The 15,154-nt window shown below is 44.1% G+C and overlaps 1 protein-coding gene across 2 annotated transcripts in view; it reads left to right on the top strand.

The window, feature by feature from the left end:
• Positions 1-15,154, top strand: part of CD2AP (CD2 associated protein) — an 86,400-nt gene that overhangs the window by 27,857 nt on the left and 43,389 nt on the right. For both annotated transcript variants that reach the window (XM_034426816.3, XM_034426815.3), the window contains exons 4-6: positions 1,019-1,119; positions 4,120-4,240; positions 13,889-14,070. In XM_034426816.3, coding sequence (XP_034282707.2) covers positions 1,019-1,119; positions 4,120-4,240; positions 13,889-14,070 — 404 coding nt within the window. The remainder of the gene's footprint in view (positions 1-1,018; positions 1,120-4,119; positions 4,241-13,888; positions 14,071-15,154) is intronic.

Here is a 15,154-nt window from a genome sequence, read left to right as displayed (position 1 = left end):
GGGCTGCCTTGCGCCACTCCTGACACAAATATACCAAGGCGGAATGCTGTTGCCGTACAAATGAAAGTAGTGCTTCACTCCCACAGCTTCCACCCATCGCAAACGCCGCTTCTTCCCGCTTCTGCCGCCCCCTCCCCCACCGCCACAACAGCACCATTCATTCCGGATGGCGAGGGCTGCGCTCGTTTTTCTGTATTGCACCACCTGCAAAACCCCTGTGAAAGGGTTGTTTGACCCCCAACCACTGAGCTAAGGTAAGCAAGCCGGAGGGGGAAAAGTTTTTCCCTTCTCCGTGGCTCTGGCGGTCCCAGCTGAATTGCCTGATTAGCAGGCAAAGCTGGGATCGTCAGAGCTTAGATCGCCAGAGCCATTTAAGGCTCGTCAGAGTCTTTCGGGCTGGTCTGCCTGGTTACAGGAGAACGACACCCGGCGTATAAGACGACCCCCGACTTTTGAGAAGATTTTCATGTGTTAAAAAGTCGTCTTAGACGCCGGAAAATACGGTATATTGTGCTTTTCTCCATGTCTGAATATGAGCAGCACAGAGTTGCTGTTTGTCAGCAAGATACAAAAAGCCCAGACACTTGTGAATGAGATTTCACAGAACCAGGGCTGCAGAACAACTTGGCTTACGTAGGTAAAACCTGGCTAGAAAGAATATGCATATTTTATTTTTTATTTTATTTTATTTTGAATTTGTATACCGCCCTTCTCCCTGAGGACTCAGGGCGGTGAACAGCCAAGTAAAAACATCAAATACAAATATTAAAATACAGTTAAAATATACATATATAAATTTGGCCCCATTAATTAAAAACAATAAACAAAACACTTAAAAACACTTAAAAAAATATATCTCAATATAATTTTAAAGGAATTACAAATCAATTTATTTCTTTTACAGAGCAGTGAACATTCTACATCTATTCTTATCATTTAAGTATCCTTAATCATAAACAATAGAATCTTGAAGTTTTAATGAAACTTTATTTTGAATAACTTTTCTTATTATCAACAGGGTCAAAAAAGCGACCATGTAAAGTTCTGTTTGAATATACTCCTCAGAATGAGGATGAGTTAGAACTGAAAGTAGGTGACATTGTAGACGTGAATGAAGAGGTAAGCTATTTTAAAAAAAATTTGTGAAAAATTAAATCTGAAAGTCATAATTGAATTGAACTCTAGAAATGTCTGTTTTGCTATTATAGTTCCAAACTATCGAAAAGACAATGACTATCTTACTTTCTATCTTACAATTTCTATCTTTCTAACTTACAATTAACTAGACAGTTATTATAGTCCTTATTTATGCTTGAAGGACTCTGAAAAATTGAAATAGGAAAGTTAGATCTGATAGTGTTATTTAGAGATTTACTGTAGTAATTAAAATACTAGAAATGAGACGCTCATTAAAACTTACGCTTTTTAATAAAAATATTAATTTCAAAAAGTGCCAATCACACTTCTGATTTTTGTCTGCCATTGACTAATATAGTTCTCCTTCTATAATGGGAGACCCAAATATCTATTTTGACTTAGAACAGGGGTGTGAAACTCGCATCATCATTGTGGTGTCATGTGACATATTGCGTCTTTTCCCCCACTTTGCTAAATTGGACATGGGTGTGGCCAGCGTGTGACACATCCGGCCCATGGCAGGGGTGAAATGCTCCCAGTTCGGACCTGATCGCCCAATCCGGTAGTGAAGGCGGCGGATGGTTCGGAGAACCGGTAACAAAAATCCCTGTCCCCCCCCCCCGCCCCCATGCCCAGCTGAGCCACATGATCATCAGAGGCTTTTTTAAAATTATTTTTAAAAGCATTTTTTCTACAACCTCTTCAGCCAAAAAAATGCTTTTAATAGTAAAAAGAAAAAGCCTCTGATGATCGTGTGGCTCAGCTGGGATCGTCAGAGGCTTTTAAAAGCATTTTTTTCTGCAACCTCTTGGCCGAAGAGATGGTAAAAAAAATGGTTTTAAAAGTAAAAAAAAAAAAAAAGTTGGCCACGCCCACTCAGTCACATCCCCCCCACCAAGCCAGGCCCACAGAACCAGTAGTAACAAATTTTACATTTCACCATGGGCCGTGAGTATCTCTCTGTTTAATTTAAAGAGCCACATAAATCAAATTCAAGTTCATGCAGTAGTATAAATAGATGAAATTTTTTTTAAGATATTTTCATTTCTGTGTTGCTTCCACTGTGAAAAAGATAAAGACTACAATTGACTCTATATAAATAGCTTGTTTACCAACTGCTTGTATGACTTCAGAATTACAGTGGTGCTGAAAAAAATAACTTTGTGACCAAGGCATGCACTGACCATCTTCAATGTGTTTGTCTTGGTCACATGTTTGGCATTATAGTTAGTATACATTGTCCTGTGCCTGACCCATTTTTTTCTCCCCCACCCCCTCTGACAGAGTGAAGAGATTGTTTAAAACAATTGATCTCTTCCTCAGCTGTTTTTCTCTACAGTGCTTTCCCAAAAGGTGCTAACTGCAAGTTAACAAGCTCTGCTCTGTTATCTTAATTATCTGGCTGCCAGCTGCTGCCTATAACTGACAATACATTAATAATTTTCACACCTTGGGCTTTTGTTTTCCTCCTAACCATGGGTACTTGAAGTCATAAATGCATTAGGTATATAGCTGCTGCTATCACATTCCTTTCCATGTGTATTCCCCATTGTGTGCCTGTTTACTCTCTTGTAATCGCTTCCTCTCCAGTAAATGTAAATACCAGCATTAATTCCCTTCTTCCTAATTATTCCAGTGCTGATTAGAGCATTCCAAAGGGCAGGGAAGTAAGGAAAAAAGGAATGTAAGAAAGTAAGGAAAAAGGAAGTGAAATTATAAGCACAGAAGAAGTCACATAATTTTCTTCTTAATGACTGCATCACATAGCTACTGAGTTACCAGTGCCAATTGTGGTGACTAAATGAGGAGTACTTGTGTTGCAGATTTTTCAAAAGCACCAGTTGTACATCCTCAGGAAAAAAAAATGTGCTACAGATCTTACAAGCCATTGAAACAGTTCTCTTCTCAGCCTTCTAAGAGTCTTCATCAAGCCTATATTCTAAACTTCTTGCTTATGGTAGTTTTCAGACTCCTTAGAACTTGCAGTCAGTTACTAATGTGAGGGAAAAGAAAACTAAAGACCATTCTTTTTTCCTCCAATTTATACTGCCGCCATACAGTATTTTCTCTCTTTTGGTTGCAAGACATTGGCCCAAAATGTCAGTTTTCTCAAAATAGTCTTTGCTTTGTTATTTGTAACATACTTGGTCATACTTTATGTTCGGAGTAAAGTTGAACAGAGTAGTATCACCCACTGCTCTGTTTTCTTAGTATCGTACGGTTTTGTAGACAATTTCTATCCATTTGTGAATGACTTATTCCTTGTCCAACATCACTATTCCTTGCCTCACATGGTCTGATCATTTAAGTATATATACTAGTCCTGCTTATTCAATGTACTCCTGAATTCCTGCATATCTCTGATGGTATTTTTGCTCTAATGGTGAGAACAGTGAGCATCTTTACTTTTCATGTTAGAGATAATCCAACATCATTGAAGAGAGATGGTTATATGAAATAATTGGCGAAGATATTGAACTAACACCAGAGATATTTCTCCTGGGAATAATAAAGAAGCCATATGGAAAGGAAAAGATACATTTAATGATCCACATAATTACAGCCGCCAGACTGGCATATGCACAGTACTGGAAAGAGAAAACTCAACCACCAGAAGAGCTCACAATTAGGAAAATATTGGAGTGCGCAGAGATGACTAAATTAACTCATGAATTAAATGATGATGAGAAGTCAGTTTATTATACTGTGTGGGAAAGGTGGTACAAGTGGATGCATGATAAAATGAAAGATAGACCTAAAGGTGTGTTAAATAACGGTTAAAAGTGATCTGAAATATCACCAAGTATTATTTATGTAAATAGTTAAAACACTGCACATCCGATACTAACTGAAAATGTTATTACACCTATGTTTTTTATGTTTTTGTTTGTATGTTTGTCTTTTCTTTTTTTCTTTTTTTTCTGTTTGTAAAAAATCTCAATAAAGTTTCTATAAATAATCCAACATCATTTTTCTCCACAGGTGGAAGAAGGCTGGTGGAGTGGGACTTTAAATGGCAAGACGGGCCTTTTTCCTTCTAACTTTGTAAAAGAACTAGAGATAACAGATGATGGAGAAGTACAAGAAAGCTTAGAAGACACAGGTAATAAAATGCAGGTGAACAGAAGGTGGACTGGATTACTATTTTGTCAGTTTCAGGCTGGGATTCAATACAAAGACGGCATTAGTCATATTTGCTGATGACCTGGTGGAGCCAGGATGGAGTGTTGGATGCATCCTTGCTCTCCCTGATCTTTTCAGTATCTTTTGATACTGTTGATCATGGTGTCCTTCTGGACCAACTGTAGGGCTTAGAAGGTAAAGGCACTGTAATGTGGTGATTCTCCTCCTTTTCTCAGCAGTCAGTTCCAGTTGGCGTTGACAGGAACAATAGAATCATAGGGCTAAAAGGCATGGTGATGGCCTTCTAGTCCAACCAAGATGGTGCCCTCTGCCCCTCAACTATGGGATGCCTTAAGAATCAATACTTTCTCCTTCTGTTTACCATTTACATGAAACTGAAGGGAGAGGTCATCCATAATATGGAGTCTGGTACGTGTAATACTTTACTGGTTAGCATTAGGTCATTAGGCAATATAAGATACAGAATAGTAATAAGATCATGTGTTAAAAAATAGAGTAAAAGACATAAGTAAAATGGATCACTGCAGTGTGTTTCAAGGGGCTGCCCTTGAAGAACTCTCAAAAGGTTCAATTGGTCCCAAATGTGGAGATGCACACAGTATTGGGTGTTGGTAAGTTTGCCCACATTGCACCTCTATTGCATGAACTGCATTGATTTCCAGCTTCCTCCTGGGTGCAATGCAACATGCTGGATATCACTTTTAAATGGCATGGGATCTGACCATTTGCAGGACAACCTCTCTCTAAGAATATCTGCCTATATCTCCAGATTTGATAGGATAGGTACCCTCCAGTTTCCTTCTCTGAAATCCTGCCACTTAGTGGTATCTCAGAAATGTGCCTTTCTCCATTGTTTGGTGGAGACAGCAGCCAGCATGGGTAGCACTCACCCAATCAGCTGAAGGACTGAGTCAGCCAATTATGTTAAAGTCCGCCCTTGTTGCCGGGCAGATCCAGCTTTTGGCTCAGTCCTTTCAGTTGATCGGGCGTGTGGATTATAGGCTCTGTATTCTTATTTCTATTTCTATAGCTAAATATTGGATTCTCCTGCTGGTTTTTGACTTCGGTTTGTTAGACAACGCTTTTCACTTGTGTATATTGGCTTTGGACCTTTGGACTGTGTGACTACGACTTTTGGACATTGTGAGTGAACTCTGCCCCTTTATTTGACCGCTACTGGAAAGAAGCTCCGTTTTCTCTGGATCTCCCCTCTGGGGGTTGGGGGGGGGATTGTTTCCCCTTCGTTGTTTGCTGGAAGGCTTTTTCAGCCCCAACGCCTTCATTTCTCAGTGTCTCCTGCCTCTGATCAGCGTTTTTTCACCTCAGCGAGGTTGCAGCGGCCATTTTGGGGCTCGTTTTTGCGCCTTTGCAACTGCGGCATTAAATGAGCTCTCCGGTCATCAGCTGAGGATTTCATCATCGGCTGACAGTTTTGGAGCGGGGAGGCTTGTTTTCACCCCCCCCCTTGCTTGTTGGTTCCGTTTTCTTCTGGAGGACTTTCTCACTTCCTTGCCTGCTTGGCTGCTCCTGTCAATCAGCGCCTCAGCGTGGAGAGTTTTCTTTTGGCTGGGAATTGGACCGTATGCCCTTGTCAGCTGCTTAGCTGGACTTGTTCTTAACCTTCTCTGCCTTTTGCCTTTTGCCTATTGCCTCCTGTTGATGACATCAGTGGCCTATTCGACTGATAGTGACATTCATCCGGAGTATTAATTTGGACACATATTGTTGAGCGTTAGCGCCCCCTATCCTTGGCCCATACTGCTCTCTGGTGGACATTACACTGCCTGTTTGTTTCTGACATTATTGAGGAGCTTTTACGCCCCCTGTGGAATTGCTGTGTTGTCTGGGGCTAATTGGTGGAGCTTCGCGCGCGCCCCCCCTATTTCTAATTGCGGCCTTCTGTGTCAGTGCAGCTATGCCAAAGGCGTTGGCAAAATCTAAACATGGCCATTTGGCCAGTGCTGCTGCTCAAGACCAGTCTCGTTCTGGCTCATATGACAAATCTGCGGAAACTGCGGCTTCAAGAGGCTCATTAACATCGCCTGATTCTTCGCAGTCTCGTCAGAAAGGCCTCAAACACAGCAGTGTTTCGAAATCTGAGCAGCGCAGAGACAAAGTTCTACAGAAGCTCTGCGAGAAAGCGAGCTCTAATGTTGCTACTAAGAGTGTGGTTCCCGCTCCAGTAGCTGATAACCATCCTCAGGAGCCTCTGCCTAGACCAGATACACCTGACCATTTGTCATTGAGAGATTGCCCGGTGACCATCTCGACTTCGGATTTGTGGGGCTCTTCTGCTTCTCATCCTCCAGCTGTCTCTGTTCCGGAGGTTGTGCAACCTGTCGCTTCTGCTCCTGTGACGTCTTCTCCGGTGGCAACAGTTTCCGGGCAATTGCTTCCAGAGCATCTTCAACTTGAACACCTTCAATCTCTTATTGACGCCGTGGTGCAGAGATCCTTAGCCGCACACGACCAATCATGCAGTCATCCGGAATCTGTCCGTTCGACTTCCTCCGCTTCTCTGGAACGACAGATCACTGAGGAGTCTTGTATTCGGGCTCCCGATTCTCCTACTGGTTCCCATTCAAGCCATCCCTCAGCTTTGACTGATGTAGACTACTGTGATTCTGTCTTGTCTGACGACGAGAACTTGCCTCAAGACCAACCGGCCTTCACTGGACTTTTCCCACAAGCCTTATTTAAGTCCTTATTATTTAAGGCCGGCAACACTGCTCGTTTGTCTTCACCTTCTGTGGACCCTTCTCCGGCTTCTGAGGTTTTGGATCCCATGTTTGCCGAGCCGGCCAGACCGGTTACCTCTATTCCGACTCCTCCCCTTTTTGTCGATGTGGTGAAGCGCCAGTGGTCGGCCCCTTCATTTTCTTCTAATGATCGCAAGAACTTTCAGGTCGCCTCTGAATTGGACTCTATACTTCAAGTGCCTTCGATTGATGCCCCCATTGCCGCTCTATTGCCCAACGCCAATGTTCCGGGTGATCCGAATGAAGGCCTTCGCCCGGATGAACGTCGTTCGGACCTGGTACTCCAACGGGCTCATCAGAGTTCCGCCTGGGCTATTAGGGCGGCTACCACCACTTCGTTCTTTAATCGCACTACCTTGCTTTGGCTGCGCCAGCTCCAAGAGAAGTTACCCCCGGAGGACACTCGTGTCCGGTAGGACTTGAATAAGATTGTCGCAGCCTTGCAGTTCTCGGCCGACTCCACTTTGAACGCGGCTCGCTTCACTTCCAAAGTGATGGCTTCCTTGGTTGCTGCCCGTCGTCTGGTCTGGCTCCGGCACTGGCAAGCTGACGCCCGCCATAAGTGGCATTTGGCTTCTGTTCCGTTTGGGGGGTCCCGCCTCTTTGGTGATGCCTTGGAGCCTTTCCTCACTGAAACCAGGGACAAAAAGAAGATCTTGGCTTCGGTTTTTCGACGGGGAGACTCTCGTTTTGCCCCTTATGCCCCTCGCTCTCACTTCCGAGCTGCTGATGGTGCGGGCCCATCTCACTTTTCTTCCCCCAGGCCCGACAATAGTTTTAGTAGGCAGCGGGGTTTCCTAGACAGGTCATCACGTGGAAAGCCTTTTGTGTCCAAGCGGCCCTTTCGAGGGGGAGGAGGTCGTTCCTACCGATGCCGGCGCTGATTGCATCGCGACTCCCCCCATTGGCGGCAGATTAGCCCTCTTTGTCGCCGCATGGGAGAAGTCTACTTCTGATAATTGGGTCTTGGCTACTTTAAGATCTGGGTTGGCCATTGAATTTCTTTCCCCTCCCCCGAGTACCTTTGTTTGCTGTCCGATTTCTCGTAATCCTGAGAAGAGAGCGCGTATGGACGCTGCAGTACAGCATCTCCTTTTAGGGCTATACAACCCGTCCCTCCCGATCAGGTCGGGTTGGGGTTCTATTCCCGGGTTTTCCTAGTCCCTAAGTCCTTGGGGGGGTAGAGACCCATTCTGGACCTAAAACGGTTAAATCGGTATGTTGTATACCGTAAATTTAAGATGCAATCGTTGAAATCCATCCTTGACGGTGTTAGGAGGGGCGATCTCCTTTCTTCAATCGACCTAACTGAAGCCTACTTGCATATCCCTATTCTCCCTTCTCATAGAAGATATTTGAGGTTTTGTTACGGGGGGATTCACTATCAGTATAGGGCGTTACCCTTTGGGCTCTCGTCTGCCCCCCGTACCTTTACAAAGCTATTGGCTGCTTTGGCTGCTTCTCTCCGGGTTCAGTCTGTTAGGCTTTTATGTTATTTAGATGACATCTTGGTGTTGTCTTCTTCTGCTCATCAAGCTGTGTCGGATATTAAGTTGACTCTGGGGACGTTAGCTGCCCATGGTTTTTCTGTTAATCTAGAAAAGAGCAACCTTGTTCCCTCCACTTCTCTAGTTCATTTAGGGGCCCTAATTGATTCGGTACAAGGTAGGGTGTTTCTTTCCCCTGACCGTCAGAAGAGCTTAAGGGACTTGGTTTCTAGGATTGAAAGTTGCAGGTCTACTTCCCCTTATATTCTTTCTCAGCTATTGGGAAAGATGATTTCGGCCATTGCCATTGTTCCCTGGGCTCAGCTCCACGCCCGGGAACTTCAATGGTTTCTCTTGCCTCTACAGAAATCGGGCAAGGGCACATCAACCAGACCGGTTCCCGTCCCCTCCTCGGTACGCCGTTCCCTTCGGTGGTGGCGATCCCCGACGATATCAGCAGGCTGTCTCTTCCTGGAACCTCAACGGGTGGTGGTAACCTCCGACGCCAGTCTCCGGGGCTGGGGCGCCCATTGCCAAGGCCAACTTGCCCAGGGAACGTGGAGCGTAGCGGACTCTCTTCGTCCAGTCAACTGGTTGGAACTGCAAGCTGTCTTCCTGGCTCTCCGAGCGTTTCGCCATCTGATCTCCGGATCTCATGTGCTTGTGCTGACGGACAATGTGACTGCCAAGGCACATCTCAACAAGTTGGGCGGCACCAGATCCAAGGCCCTGTTATCTCTGGCCATGAGACTCGGCCTTTGGGCGGAACGTCATCTCGAGTCTCTACGGGCGGAACACATTTCAGGTGTTGCCAATACACAAGCAGATTGGCTGAGCCGTCAGGTGGTGGACAATGCGGAGTGGCGCCTTCATCCCAGGATCTTTCAATCCCTGGTCCATCGGTTCGGGACGCCAGTGGTAGACTTGTTTGCAACTCATGCCACTACTCAGCTGCCCCATTTCTTTGCCCGGTTTCCGGAGCCTCAGGCAGAAGCCATCGACGCACTTCGGGTTCCGTGGCTGAAGGGCCTGTTGTACGCTTTCCCACCAACCTCCTTACTACCCAGGATCATCCGCAGGATCCTGGACGAACGGGCAGAGGTGATTCTCTTGGCTCCTCATTGGCCGCGCAGAGCATGGTTTGCGGACTTAGTCTCCCTCTCGGTCGCTCCCTCCTGGCGCATTCCCTTCGAGGCGGATGCTCTGACGCAAGGGGCACTGAGCCACCCGGACCTTCCTTGGCTCAGCTTGACCGCCTGGAGATTGAGCGGCTCACCCTGAAGAGTGCTCTCTCCCCGGAAGATGTGATTCGGACGATCCAGGCATCGAGACGCTCCTCCACTGACAGAATATATTCTGCGACTTGGGCCTTCTGCTCATGGTGTGACCGGACTAGTGTGAATGTCCTCCAACCCTCTATTATGGACATCCTTGTCTTTCTCCAACGGGGTCTCTCTGATGGTCTCGCCCCTAACACATTATGTCGCCAGGTGGCCGCCATTTCATCCGTACTCACCTGCGGTTCACTGTCGTCTCTGGCTCTACATCCTCTGATTAGGCGTTTTCTTCGGGGCGCAACAAACCTGTCTCCTCCGGTCCTGCATCGTTACCCGACCTGGGACCTTCCGTTGGTGCTTGAGTCCCTCATGGATCCTCCGTATGAGCCTCTACGGACGGCTTCCCTATGGCTGCTGTCTTGCAAAGTTGCCTTTTTGGTGGCAGTGACTTCAGCTCGTCGCATTTCGGAGGTAGCGGCTTTATCCATCCGAGCTGACCTCTGCGTGTTTCACGCGGACCGTGTTGTCCTCCGATTGGATCCTACTTTCGTGCCGAAGGTGAACTCCGTCTTCCATCGCGCACAAGAACTTATTCTGCCAAATTTCTGCCCGCGTCCTTCTCATCCCCGTGAGCACCGTTGGCACACTCTGGATGTCCGGCGGTCTCTGCAAATTTACATCAAGCGGACTGCTACTATTCGCCGTTTGGAAGCGTTATTTGTATCCTTCCTCCCAGTCTCGTTGGGTCTCAAGGTGTCTTCCTCTACTATAGGCCGCTGGATTCGTCAGACCATTGCTTCAGCTTATGACCTTTGTTCCTTGCCGCGGCCTTCTCGGGTAACGGCCCATTCCACACGTAGCGCGGCCACGTCGGCAGCCTGGGCTACGCAAGCCTCATTGTTGGAGATTTGCCGGGCACCTACCTGGACCTCGCCTGCACCGTTCATACGGCACTATAAACTGGACAAGTTTGCTTCGGCTGAAGCTGCCTTCGGTCGTCAGGTGTTACAACAGGTTGTGGCCAGTGATGTAGTTTCGGACCAGCCTGGCCCCTCCCAGACTTGGGGACAGTGAACTGGGGTATGTCCCATGCTGGCTGCTGTCTCCACCGAACAATGGAGAAGGGGTGTTGGTCCTACCTGACACGTTCCTTCTCGTTGTGTGGAGACAGCAGCCAGACCCTCCCTTTGCCTGTCTGGTCCTATTGGAGTCTTTCTTCTTGGTCTTTCCTTTCTGCCTACCCACACGCCGAGTCTGCCATTATAGTCCTTCATCAAAAGCTGGATCTGCCCGGCAACAAGGGCGGACTTTAACATAATTGGCTGACTCAGTCCTTCAGCTGATTGGGCGAGTGCTACCCAGGCTGGCTGCTGTCTCCACACAACGAGAAGGAGCGTGTCAGGTAGGACCAACGCCCCTTTTCATGGCTGTCCCGACCTTACGGAACACATACTCCCCCCTGATTTGGCAGCCCCCACCCTTTTAAATTTGGGAAAAACTATCAAAATATGGCCTTTTACCTAGATGCTGAAGTAGAATAGAATAGAGTACATAGAATAGATTAGAATAAGATCAATTGCAATTGGCTGGAGGGCATTCTAAGGTCATGATTAAAGTTGTCGTTTTTGTTTGACCATTTTATGGTTTTATGGTTATGTTTTATAGTAATTGGATTTTATTGCTATTATGGCCGGCCCAGTTTTGTTTAAGATGGACAGCCATACAGATCCTTTATATAAATAAAAGAAAATGCAAATCATATTTCAGTGCAACCATATAATTTACCCCAATCACATCCTTCATCAATATGTGAAAGATATTTAGGTGTACATTTCTAGCCAGCCAAGTGAGCTTCAGTGTCCTGTCCCTGTGCCTGAATGTCTGGATGGGGAAGAAGAAATCCAGGCTCCTTCATGCCAAGACTGAATAGTTGTGGATTTTTCATTTTCCCAGATCTGGAATCTTTCCTTCTTTAGTCTTAAATAGACTTGCACTAGTGAACAACTTGGGATTGTCTTGGACTCGCATCTTTTGCTCAGAGAGCCAAGAGGCTAGAGATCACCTGAATCTCCATTGCATAGAACCAAGTTATTTGAGAGATTACTGATTTTCCATAGTTTTCTCAGCCTGGTTGGATTGATCTCCTCGGTCAGTTCTGTCTATTAAGACCCATACCTTCTTCATTGCAGCACCTGTTTTCTGAAATGCTATTCCCCCAGTGATCCACATAGTTCCCATTTGGATGATGTTCTGGATGTCTTTAAAAATATGGCCTTGGAGTAGGGTGCTTGTGGAGCCCCTGCTAGTTTTATTTCTTGGCTATAGAATATGGCTCGTCCATGCATATAATTTTTTAAATTGTTTTCTATTTTTTTAGAGTACATTTCACAGAGTCATTCTGAAATTGGGCAGTTCCAAACTACTATTACTCTAAATTAGTAATATGTAGTATCATTTATATGGAGTGCGATTAAAGATTAGTTTTAGTTAATTGCATATGGTGCTTAATTTCAAGCACATTTATTAGTCCATTTAGAGATACAGTTTGCTCAAAGCTAAACATATGTAAGTATTTGAAGAATTTGAATTTATATGAGGTTCCTCATTGTTTGGAAGCAAACTTACAAATGTTACTGTATAGTCCTAGTGAGATCCAACTTTGTTTTGATCAACAGCCCTGTCATAATAGCGTAATTGTCATTAAGTATTGCTACATTTGATCAAATATGTCAAGGATAGACTCATCTATGGTTAAGCTATTCCTGGATTGTCTCCAGGCCACATTCCTGAATAGGTTGATTGCAGTTATTAATATTTCCTCCATATCACATATAGCCTTGGGAAGGGAGAATCACATTTGGAGAGGAGAATCACATTGAAGTAAGGGCTATAACTTTATTCACTTTGGGCTCTGGGTGTACTGACATATAAAATATGGTCTGTCACCAGATTTAACCATGATAATGAGATTTTAATTAACTTGTGTACCCCAATGAAATGTATATGTATGATATATTACAGTTACTGCCAAATAAGTATGTTTGTATCTTATAAAATTTGGAATGTTAAGAATGTATGTATACGCTTATAGAAATATAAAAATATTTTAAAGCTTCCACATCTTTAACCTTACGGTATTTGAATAGTATCTCTAATTTTATCTTAATTGATGTAAACTGTTAATACTCAGATTGATGACATATTCAATCAAAGAGCAGAAAAATACAAGTTATGGTGAAATTTTCTCTTCCTGTCATCTTTATATGTTTGCCTCATTCTAGTGTTTCATTTCTTTACCCAAGTAATAAGGAGAAAGGTTAGAGTCGTAAAAACATCATGTAATGGAACCTCAACAGTTAGATCTGAGACAGAGCTGGAGATTAAGGGCATCCTTGTGAAAACACCCCCGATTGTCTCAGAATGGATAATTTTTCATTCTCATGCCTTGTGGAAGCTTTGGTTTCAAACTTCAGGCCTCCCTGCATTTGCATGATGGTGCACCCTCTTCCCGCCCTGTGGCCCTGCATGGCCTGCACTGGGCCTCCCTGGCCTCTACCTGCTTCCCATTAAACAACCTGCACTTGGGGTTACAATGAAAACTGGCACTACCAAATGATGCTATCACCTGATGTGCTTTACAACCACATCATTTAACAAAACAATCCCAGTCCTTATTGCCATCGTAACTTGAGGCCTACTATATACAACACAAAAGTAAAGTCAAATCATTGAGCTAAAATATGAACATAACAAAGAGTCTCCATAATAAAAGTATAACATAAACTACCATAATGAGACCCATAATGAGTTTGATGAGGTGGTTAATACCCTGGGCTAGAAACTGGGAGACCAAAAATAAGTAATGAAGGGTTTCAAATCTTCTAGATGATTCATATAGAATTCACCGACCTTCTTTGGAATGTACATATTATTAAGGACAGAGTGTAAGTGAACCTAATATTCCTGTAGTATTTACAATGTAATAGATCCTGCATTGAAAATCCCAATGCTAACGCATACTTAGTTGGTCCTGTGTGGATGCTTAACATAAACATAAGCGCTAACCTAATTTTTCCATTTTTAGAATCTGTTTTTCATGGACCACAGTCTCCTGCAACCTCACCAGGAAATGGTAGCGAGTCTCCACAGATAGCACAACCAAAGAAAATCAGAGGAGTTGGGTTTGGAGATATTTTCAAAGAAGGCTCAGTAAAACTTAAGCCGAGATTGTCTAGTAATGATTCAGAAGAAAAAAAGCAAGATAAGGTAATGGGCCTAAATGATACACATTTCAAAATGTAGCAATTGTATATGTTGTGATAAAAAGCTTGTTACTTTGTGCACTTATAAAAACAAGATTGTTTATTTTGGGAAGAAGTTTATTCTGCCTTTTCTTAAGAGTTGCTGTTTCACAGGTAACATTATTCTGCAGCAGTGGCTGTAAAAGGCATCCCATTGATGCCTTTTACATTAAGCAGTTTACCGTATTCTCCAGATCTTTAAAACTCTATTCTTAAGTATAATTTGGGAAAATTTGAGGGCCAGTATGGTCTGTTTGACCAGGAATGGGAAGACCTATGTTCTAGTCCATCCTCAGCCACAGAAACTCACTAACTTTGTCTCAGTCACTCTTAGCCCAAACCCTCTTGCAAGTTGATATGGCATAAAGTGGGAGGTCACTGTGGATACCTACTTTTCTCCCAGAGTTAATGGTGGGATACAATTAAAAAAACAACAACCAGCTGCATAAACTATCATTTGAAAACTTTATCCTAATTAAAAAGAGATGGTTTCAAGAGTATGGCAAGCTGCAGCAAAGAACACATTGGGAGTCAGGCAGCATACAAATAGAATGGATAAGTCACTAAAAGGAAGCAAAAACTTCCAAATGCCTGTTCATGTCTGTACCAGTAAAATAGCACATGAACATGGCAGTAGAAATGGCAGGGAGTGGGTGGGAATCTTCCATAGTTTGACTAGGTTTTTGAAATTCTAAAGGAGGACTATGCATATAGACTGACTATATGTTGAGTACTTCAGGCAGCACAGATTGCTCCTTTGTAAATGATGCACTCTGATAATAAAATACCGCTTTTTTCGGAGTATAAAACGCTCTGAAGTATAAGATGCACCTAGCTTTTGGGGAGGAAAACAAGGGGGAAAAAAATCTGCCTCTGCTTCCCAGCAATTTGCCTTCTTGCACCAAACAGCAAACAGCCTGTTTCAGTTTCAGTTTCAGCACAGCTGATTAGCACAAGAAAAAAAAAATCTGCCTCTGCCTCCCAGCAATTTTAGCTGGGTTTGCTAACCCTTTTAGCAAACAACCCATTTCAGTTTCAGCATAGTCTGA

Source organism: Pantherophis guttatus, chromosome 1 (genome assembly GCF_059756535.1).
Source record: "Pantherophis guttatus breed Tessera chromosome 1, ASM5975653v1, whole genome shotgun sequence".
Classification (NCBI taxonomy): Eukaryota; Metazoa; Chordata; class Lepidosauria; order Squamata; family Colubridae; genus Pantherophis; species Pantherophis guttatus.
This window is presented reverse-complemented; position numbering and strand designations above follow the sequence as displayed.